Source organism: Rattus norvegicus, chromosome 4 (genome assembly GCF_036323735.1).
Source record: "Rattus norvegicus strain BN/NHsdMcwi chromosome 4, GRCr8, whole genome shotgun sequence".
In the NCBI taxonomy this organism is placed as follows: Eukaryota; Metazoa; Chordata; class Mammalia; order Rodentia; family Muridae; genus Rattus; species Rattus norvegicus.
This window is the reverse complement of record NC_086022.1, coordinates 5,886,330-5,896,512: the sequence shown is the minus strand read 5'-3', so window position 1 is coordinate 5,896,512 and position 10,183 is coordinate 5,886,330. Positions and strand designations below refer to the sequence as shown.

At 42.4% G+C, this 10,183-nt stretch overlaps 1 protein-coding gene across 1 annotated transcript; it reads left to right on the top strand.

The window, feature by feature from the left end:
- Positions 1-1,937: 1,937 nt before the first annotated feature.
- Il6 (interleukin 6) lies at positions 1,938-6,514 on the top strand. Its single transcript, NM_012589.2, has 5 exons — positions 1,938-2,020; positions 2,183-2,367; positions 3,643-3,756; positions 4,627-4,776; positions 6,002-6,514. The coding sequence occupies exons 1-5, from the start codon at positions 2,002-2,004 to the stop codon at positions 6,167-6,169; spliced, it is 636 nt and encodes a 211-aa protein (NP_036721.1). The 5' UTR covers positions 1,938-2,001; the 3' UTR covers positions 6,170-6,514.
- Positions 6,515-10,183: the final 3,669 nt, after the last annotated feature.

Sequence of the window (10,183 nt, the reverse complement as noted above, 5' to 3'; positions counted from 1 at the left end):
CGTCTCCACATGTACCCTGCCCCCACCCCCCACCTCCATGAAAAGCGATATAGACATCATCCAGACCATTAACATACAGTGTGTATCTCTATGTATAAACATGCATTTTACACACATATATGTGTGAAATGTATATGTATAAATATATGAGCTGAGAAAACCTCTTCCAGATGAAGCTGACAAGAGTTCCACCGAAACTACTGGGGTTTAGGCACCACTTGTAGGACCATTACTTTCCTCTGTTGTCTTGTTTGAACATTTTATCATGGATGCATGGCTCCTACTTAAAGAGCATTTTTTTAAAAATTGAAAACAGAAATTTGAATGTTGTAGTTAGTCTAACAGTCAAGCTTATTGAGTCATTTAAAAATTGTTAAGTGGAGAAAAGAAACTCTATACCTTAGAGACCTGAGAGAACACATGGCAGGGAGTAGGGGAAGTAGAGACATACTGAGTTCCAGGCTATTTCAGCTGCCATTTTAAGGTCCAAGGGCACTAAAAGTAAAACCATCCTGCTTTCTCTCCCCCATTTCCATTTTCAACTACAATCCCCTAGAACCTATGTGAGGACTAGTGCCTCACACAGTGAAAGAATGGGAAACCTCACTTCTTCAATAGGCAGTTTCTCGTTTATGTACACAAACAAGAGTCCACCCATATTTTAACTGTCCCAGCAACAGTCATTGCTTTCAGAGTCTTAAGGCAATCTGCAAAGTGAAGAAACTGATTTCGATGCTAAGAGTCTGATTTGTAAATAGTTTTGGGTTTATATACAGAGCCTACTTTCAGCCTGTAATCATTTTGAGTGCTATCTAGGTATCTGGAGACAGGTGGACAGAAAACCAGGGACTAATCTGTAAAATAAATTGAACAAAGGGAAGAAGTCTGTTTAAGCTTGACCCAGCCTAGAAGTCTCGGACATTAGAAGGGTCATTCTGAGTGAGACATGCCACCTTTAGATTCAAATCCTGTCACCCAGTTAAAGGGAGCTTCAAACATCTAGCTACGATACAACGAGGTCCTTCTTTGCTGTAAACCCTGAATAAACGTAAGGACTGCAACAAACCTTCAAGTCTCCTTGCATGACCTGGAAATGTTTTGGGGATGTTCTGGCAGCAGTGGGATCAGCACTAACAAATAAGGCAACTCTATTACAGAAACTAAAAGTCTTACTAGTAAGATGGCCAAGAGACCACTAGGGAGAAATCAGAAAGTGGACTTGGACTTGAGAGGAAACCAGGAGTGCTTGATGACAGAAGATATTTCTGTTCTTCACTCCATAGTAGCCCACCTGGCAACTCCTGGAAACAACTGCACAAAATTTGGAGGTGAACAAACCATTAGAAGCAGCTGGTCCTGATAACATGCAGGAAGAACAAGCAATATGCAGCAGGCATCACTACTGTCTGTGTGACTCCAGGTCAGGTGCTGGGGGTGGAGTGGGAGTGGGAGTGTGTGTCTTTGTATGATCTGAAGAAACTTAGGTCAGAACATCTTTAGATTCTCACAGACATGAAAAAATTAGAAGAGTAAATCCTGGCCTCTTATTAATTCATGAGTGTTTGTGTGTGCGCACATGTGTTTAAATAACATCAGCTTTAGCTTCACTTTCTCCTTATAAAACATTGTGCATTTCAGTTTTTCCCCCTATCAAGTGCTCAAGTGCTGAGTCACTTTTAAAGAAAGAAAAAGAGTGATCAGGCTTCTTAAGGATAGCCTCAAGGATGACTTAAACACACTTTCCCCCTCCTAGCTGTGATTCTTTGGATGCTAAATGACGTCACATTGTGCAATCTTAATAAGGTTTCCAATCAGCCCCACCCACTCTGGCCCCACCCCCACCCTCCAACAAAGATTTTTATCAAATGTGGGATTTTCCCATGAGTCTCAAAAGTAGAGAGTCGACTCCCAATAAATATGAGACTGGGGATGTCTGTAGCTCATTCTGTCTCGAGCCCACCAGGAACGAAAGTCAACTCCATCTGCCCTTCAGGAACAGCTATGAAGTTTCTCTCCGCAAGTAAGTGAAGGCAGTTTCTCGCCCTCTGGCGGAGCTATTGAGACTGTGAGAGGAGTGTGAGGCAGGGAGCCAGCCAAGTGGGTTGGCTAGCAGCCAGCAGCCAGCATCAGGCGCCCAGCTGGGCTATTTTCTCATTTGCTTCTTTCCCTTTCCTCCACGCAGGAGACTTCCAGCCAGTTGCCTTCTTGGGACTGATGTTGTTGACAGCCACTGCCTTCCCTACTTCACAAGTCCGGAGAGGAGACTTCACAGAGGATACCACCCACAACAGACCAGTATATACCACTTCACAAGTCGGAGGCTTAATTACATATGTTCTCAGGGAGATCTTGGAAATGAGAAAAGAGGTGGGTAGGCTGTGAAAGTGATGACGGCCCAATGTGGGCATCCATTCATTCTCTTTGCTCCTGAATTGGGAATTCTCTGCTGGGTTCTAGAGCCCTTTGGATTTGAAGCTAAAGATCAGACTAGACTTGTATTCTCTCTCTCTCTTCTCTTTGCTGGTTTTGGGTGGGAGTTGTGTGTGTGTGGTTCCTTCCCTGTCTGGAAGATACAGAATGTGAACTGCATTTCTAGAAAATTCACAGTGGACCATTCTCAGTTCCAATTTAGTTGTTGTTTCTTGGGTAGGGATTCCTTTTTCTTTATCAAAGAGTAAGATCTCTTGGCCTTCATTTGTCCTTTGAACTCTACAAGGACCAGAAAGTGCTTTTTGGCTGAATGTAGTAAGCTGTGTGTGTGTGTGTGTGTGTGTGTGTGTGTAATCAGGATGCTCCAGGGTCAGCCCAGCTAAGATGCATATTGTATAGAGCCTAATAAAGTACTAACATAAAAAAAAATAGATAAGGCTGGGCATAATGGTGGATACCTCCCAGCACTTGGGAGGCACAAGCAGGAAGATTTTTGTGAGTTAGAGGAAAGCTCAGTCTACATATTGAGTTCCAGGATACCCAGGACTACATTGGGAGATCCTTTCTCAAAAACAAAACAAAATAAGAAAACAAAAAACCCAAAACCAACCAACCAACCAACCAACCAACCAACCAACCCTACCTAGATTAAAATATCTCACATCTTTAAATGCAAAGTATTTTGACTCCGCTTGACAGAAAGAAAAAAAAAACACAGTCAAGATTAATAGCCTATTCTCTAGGTCTGGGTGTGTAGAATCAACTTTTTAATCTTGGGAAGATTCCCAATTTATTTAGTACTCTAATTATGGAGTTAGAGATGATGGCACAGACCCTTCCAGATGGAATATTCTCTGACTTAAATTTATTTGCCCCAAAATATCATCACAATTTCTGTCCTTTACTAAGCTCCTACTCTATGCTGGGCAGTTTTATCATCGAATCGTTGAAATAAATGTATAAGAGGGACTTCAATAAGTCTTTATTTAAACATAGGCAATACCTAAGTAAGAGTACAAAGCTTGTAGTCAAAAGAGAGCCTGGGACTGAGCCTAAGGGACCCTTTTTATTTATTGGGCTGCTTAGTAAGGTTCTAAGAAGGTGTAGCTTCCCTTTTCTTAATGTGTCCTGGCTATGGAAGAGCATGACTTGGCCCTCTAGTGGTGTTTGTTGTAGGAGTACTTAAGTGCTCATTCTGGTAATCTTTTGCAGTTGTGCAATGGCAATTCTGATTGTATGAACAGCGATGATGCACTGTCAGAAAACAATCTGAAACTTCCAGAAATACAAAGAAATGATGGATGCTTCCAAACTGGATATAACCAGGTAGGAACTTGTCACATTTACTTCCAGCAATTCTTCAGCCAATGTTCTCTCTTGCATTGATACCTGCATATATACAGTCTCAGTCAGGTAACAAAGATGGGGAAGTACATCCAACACCACTTGGATGTAACTGGCCTACAGGAGCTTGCATACAAAAGGAGATTGAGAGGCACCTCAGTGGCTGCTAGGGTGAGGGAAAGTTTACATCACTCAATCTACGTCCATCAGGAGCCAAATGTTTCAAGTCTTTGTTCTCCTCTTGGCTTTGAGGTGTTAGATGATTAAAAAACATTTTTTTTCTCTAAAAAAATGAAAGAGTAGTTATAAAAAATGTTATGTAAATGTCTTGAGGAAAGTAACTTACAGCTTTAATTAAAAAGCAATTTCTTTGAACAGGTAAAGTCCCACTACACTGTTAAATGTTTAGCAAGTTTAGCTAGTTCATGTCTAGTACAGTAGTTTATGAGCCATTCTCTTCTCTGGTTGCCCCTGGAAGGATTCAGGCCTACTCTCCCTACTGAGGACACTCTTCATACCCCTCTCCTTCCAGCCAGTGATATAATCTGCATGGGTTTCTTATTTCTTAAAAGCAGGTCTCAGGTCAGCCCAGATAAGAACAAGAGTACAGGAAGTGCACTGGTGGGTAGAAGGCAAGGAGTCGGGTCAGAAGTAGATTCTCACTATCATACTCTGGGACCCAGGGGGAAATATTAAGTGGTGCCTTTCTCTACTTGTCCAGATAATTAAAGGAGGTCAGCTGATGCTGCCTATTGCCCAATTCTGTAGAAAATGCTGAACAGCAGGAATCTTATTCTCAAATTGAGTCTATCTCCTAGAAAGAACTGATATCTCCTTCCATTTTACTTATAGGAAATTTGCCTATTGAAAATCTGCTCTGGTCTTCTGGAGTTCCGTTTCTACCTGGAGTTTGTGAAGAACAACTTACAAGATAACAAGAAAGACAAAGCCAGAGTCATTCAGAGCAATACTGAAACCCTAGTTCATATCTTCAAACAAGAGGTGAGTGCGTCCCCATCTCTCATGCAGTGTAGGGAAGAGGTGCTAGGAGAAAACACCCAGCATCTCAGGGTAGCAGCACTTTTTCCAGATAGCTGCTCAGAAGGGAGAGTCTGAGCAACAGTTCTTTGACTGTAAGGCCTTGCTTTGTTTTACTTTGGGGTTTTGTTTGGGCCTCTCTTTTGCAAAGACTGTCAATACTTGCTTTAAACTGTATTAAATAGAATGTTATTAATTGCTTAAGAGATAAGAAAGCCTTAACAGACAAAAGGAAGCATATCCAACCTTACACAGTCATCCATTATGAGAACATAGAGCACAAAAGTGACTTTAATATTTAATCCCTGGCAAGTGACATTTTTGTTACCACAGACCTAATGCAGAGAAGTAGCCAAAAGCTAAAATGTCAGGAAAGGAAGGGATCAAGGGCTTCTGGCTACCACTAGCCATTAAATAGTAGATATGGAGGACTGATGGCTCAGAGTGTGGATGAGTCAAGCCAGATGCGATAAGAGGGCCTGGAATAGAACCCTCATGCTAAGGCTGCTTCTGCCACTTGTAGTTTCTTGCCTCAAACCAGGGCATTTTCCAGTTTAATGTGCACAGAAACCACCCAGGGTCTTGTTCCAGCAGAGTCTGACTTAGAAGGTCTAGGAAGGGAACTGAGATTCATTTTTGTAAACAGCTGCTTGTTTATGGCCCTGCTATTTTATTCAGGCTCCTAAGTCATGGGGCAAGCCTTCCTGTTAGTCCCCATGCCAGTGGGTCCACGGTAGAGTGTTTCCATCATTCTTCATGCTACCACACCAAGAAACTCTCAACAAAGTCTGAATGGAAAAGGTGAAGGAATGCATTTGATTTAGATCCCTCTTCTGTTATCTGGTAGCAATACTGTATGTTAACATGGATATTTGGATAACAGATGAATAAGATGGTGCTTTGGATGCTTATTCTCTAGTGGCAGACAGAACAGCAAAGTTAGGATTCTGTTGCTATTGGAAAACTAATACTAATCTCCTTGAAAAAAAAAGAATGGAGTTGTTAAGCATGGGTTTCTCTCACGGTAAGCTTGGAGCAAAAGTACCTACCTCCTCTAACTTGGGTGAGTCAAAGCAGATTGACCTAGTTAATCTCATTCATTCTAAATTAGAACTTCCCATAGCCCAGAGCACTCCACAAGGAAAAAATTGTGCAATACTTAACCAGTCTTTCTTTTTTCCTCCTTTAGATAAAAGACTCATATAAAATAGTCCTTCCTACCCCAACTTCCAATGCTCTCCTAATGGAGAAGTTAGAGTCACAGAAGGAGTGGCTAAGGACCAAGACCATCCAACTCATCTTGAAAGCACTTGAAGAATTTCTAAAGGTCACTATGAGGTCTACTCGGCAAACCTAGTGTGCTATGCCTAAGCATATCAGTTTGTGGACATTCCTCACTGTGGTCAGAAAATATATCCTGTCGATGGGTATCTAAATTATGTTGTTCTCTACGAAGAACTGGCAATATGAATGTTGAAACACTATTTTAATTATTTTTAATTTATTGATAATTTAAATAAGTAAACTATAAGTTAATTTATGATTGATATTTATACTTTTTATGAAGTGTCACTTGAAATATTATGTTATAGTTTTGAAAAGATAATATAAAAATCTATTTGATATGAATATTCTCTTACCTAGCCAGATGGTTTCTTGCAATATATAAGTTTACCTCAATGAATTGCTAATTTAAATTTTTAAAAAAAAATCTTTGTGATGTATTTTTTAAATTCTGTTTTATTTACATTTTAAATGTTATCCCATTTCTCGATTTCCCATCCAGAAACCTGATATCCCAACCTCATCCCCTAGTCCCCCACCCTCTCACTCCCCCCTAACCCCCCCTCCGCTTCTACCCACCCACTCCCTTCCACCTCTCCACCCTGACATTTCCCTGTACTGGGGCATCGAGCCTTGACAGGACCAAAGGCCTCTCCTCCCATTGATGTGGACAAGGCCATCCTCTGCTACATATGCAGATGAAGCCATAGGTCCATCCCTGTGTTCTCTTGGGATAGTGGTTTAGCTCTGGGAGCTCTGGGCTGTCTAGTTGGTTGATATTGTGTTCTTCTTATGGGGTTGCAAATCCTTTCAGCTACTTCAGTCGTTTCTCTAACTCCTCCATTGGAGACCCTGCTCTCAGTTCAATGGTTGGCTACGAGCATCTGCCTTTGTATTTGTAAAGCTTTGGCAGAGCCTCTCAGGAGACAGCTATATCAGGCTCCTGTCAGCATGCACTTCTTTCATCTGCGATATTGTTTGGGTTTGGTGGCTGTATATGGGATGAATCCCCATGTGGGGCAGTCTCTGGATGGCCTTTCAGTTTTTCAGTCTCTGTTCCACACTTTGTCTCTATATTTCCTCCTGTGAGTATTTTTTTCCCCCTTCTAAGATTTGATGCATCCACATTTTGGTCTTCCTTCTTCTTGAGCTTCATGTGGTTTGTGAATTGTGTTTTGGATACTACAAGCTTTTGGGCTAATATCTGCTTACCAGTTACTGCATACCATGTATGTTCTTTTGTGATTGGGTTACTATGGGACAGTGAAAGACATACTGGTTCCCAGTTGCGGAGGCTTGAATCCTGGAGACCCTGAAGTTTCACCTGACTCCCAGGAAACCAGGGTGGTCACTAACCCATAGCCCTCCATAGATTTGTGACTATCAGTCACATAAGGGCAACACCCCAAGCCCCTTCACAGGTAGAGGACACGACCACAGGTCACATAGGCTCAAGACAGATATCCGTTATAATGAGGTACATAAAGGCCTGGAGTCATAGCCAATGAATTTCCCTTCCCAGACACTCCTCCCTGCAAAAGGTATTTAATCTCAGGCCCACTCTGAGAAGTGGGATATGGTTTTATTCATCCACTTTCTGCCATGACAATAAACACCTTGAAACCATGGACTGTCTCTTTTCATCGGGATCTGACATGGGGAGTTACAAAGAAGGCCTTTGCCTACAGTGCCACCATCTAATCTCCCAAAGAAAGCCTCCTGCACTCTCAGCAGCAGCAACTGCCAAGCTCAAGCATACTGCTGAACTGCTGACCAGCCAAGGCTACCCCAGTGGGACCAGCTGCAGTGTCCCCTCTTTCTCCCTCAGCACTGGGCTAGATCCACTTCCACAGCCCCCCACTCCATTCTCAGCTCTTCCTCTGCATCCTAGTGGTTCCCAGATGCCCAAGAGCCTGAGAACTTGATGACCCTGGCCTCCTTGCAGGCCCAGGGATGGTGAGTCAGCTCTGGCTATGTCTGGATCCCAGACTGTGCTTCCCCACCTCCTGGAACATTCCCACAGCCTGACACCCCCAGCAGCAGCATGGGGTAAGTGCAGTCAAACCTCCTTTATCCTGCCTCCCCTGCCTCCAGAACGCTGTGGTGGAGCTGATTCAGGGAGCCCCACAATTAATTCTACAGGTTATCTCACTGAGAATGATATCTTCCATCTATTTGCCTAAGAATTTCATGAAGTCATTGTTTTTTTATTAGATTTTTTATTTACATTTCAAATGTTATCCCCTTTCCCCCACCCAACCATCCAACCCTTCCTGCCTCCCCACTCTGACATTCCCCTACATTGGATGGGGGTCAGCCTTGGCAGGATCAAGGGCTTCTCCTCCCATTGGTGCCCAACAAGGCCATCCTCAGCTACATATGCAGCTGGAGCCATAGGTCTGTCCATGTGTACTCTTTGGATGATAGTTTAGTCACTGGGAGCTCTGGTTGGTTGGTATTGTTGTTCTTAGGGGTTGCAAGCCCCTTCAGCTTCTTCATTCCTTTCTCTAGCTCTGCCATTGGGAACCCCATTCTTAGTTCAATAGTTGTCTGTGAGCCTCTGTACTTGTCATGCTCTGGCAGAGCCTCTCAGGAAACAGATATATCGGGCTCCTGTCAGCATGTACTTTTTGGCATCAGCAATATTGTCTGAATTTGGTGACTGTATGTATATATGCTGGATCCCCAGGTGGAGCAGGCTGTGAATGGCCATTCCTTCAGCCTCTGCTCCAAACTTTGTCTCCATATATACTCCTATGAATATTTTTGTTCCCCCATCTAAGAGGACTGAAGCATCCACACTTTAGTCATCCTTCTTCTTGAACTTCATGTGGTCTGTGGATTGTATCTTGGGTAATCTGAGCTTTTGGGCTATTTTCCACTTATCAGTGAGTTCATACCATGTGTGCTTTTTTGTGATTGGGTTACCTTGCTCAGGATGATATTTTCTACTTTCATCCACTTGCCTATGAATTTCATGAATTCATTGTTTTTAATAGCTGAGTAGTACTCCATTGTATAAATGTACCACATTTTCTGTATCCATTCCTCTGTTGAAGGGTATCTGGGTTCTTTCCAGCTTCTGGCTATTGCAAATAAGACTGCTATGAACATAGTGGAGCATGTGTCCTTGTCATATGTTGGAGCATTTTTTGGGTATTTGCCCAGGAGTCCTCAGGTAGTACTATGTCCAGTTTTCTGAGGAAATTCCAGACTGATTCCAGAATAGTTGTACCAGGTTGCAATTCCACCAACAATGGAGGAGTGTTCCTCTTTCTCCATATCCTCTCCAGCAATTGTTGTCACCTGAGTTTTTGATTTTAGCCATTCTGTCTGGTGTGAGGTGGAATCTCAGGGTCCTTTTGATTTGCATTTCCCTGATGACTAAGAATGTTGAACATTTTTTTTCCATCTTTATTAACTTGAGTATTTCTTATTTACATTTTGATTGTTATTCTCTTTCCCGGTTTCCAGGCCAACATCCCCCTAGCCCCTCCCTCTCCCCTTCTCTATGGGTGTTCCCCTCCCCATCCTCCCCCCATTACCACCCTCCCCCCAACAATCACTGAACATTTCTTTAGGTACTTCTCAGTCATTCAATATTCCTCAGCTGAGAATTCTTTGTTTAGCTCTGTACCCCATTTTAATAAGGTTATTTGATTCTCTGGAGTCTAACTTCTTGAGTTTTTTGTACATGTTTGATATTAGCATTCAATCAGATGTAGGATTGGTAAAGACCTTTTCCCAATCTGTTGCTTTTTTGTCCTAATGACAATGTCCTTTGCCTTACAGAAGCTTTGCAATTTTATGAGGTCCCATTTGTGGATTCTTGATCTTAGAGCATAAGCCATTGATGTTCTATTCAGGAAAATTTCCCCTGTGCCTATGTGTTCAAGGTCCTTCCTCACTATTCTTATTTGTGGACAATTACATTGTTTTCAAGTGTAAAAAAGAGAGAGAATACACATGAGGCAACATATTACTCTTCTGGTAACTGGGCTGTCTCCCTCACATTTGGAGTCTTTAGCAAGGGTTACCCAAGTCATTTGCACACTTGTTGGTGTGTTTTGAGAGCTGATAACCAGGA

Coding starts and splice junctions, on each gene's coding strand:
- Il6 (NM_012589.2), top strand. Junction 2,368..3,642: donor TCTTGGAAATGAGAAAAGAG/GTGGGTAGGCTG, acceptor AATCTTTTGCAG/TTGTGCAATGGCAATTCTGA. Junction 4,777..6,001: donor TTCATATCTTCAAACAAGAG/GTGAGTGCGTCC, acceptor TTCCTCCTTTAG/ATAAAAGACTCATATAAAAT.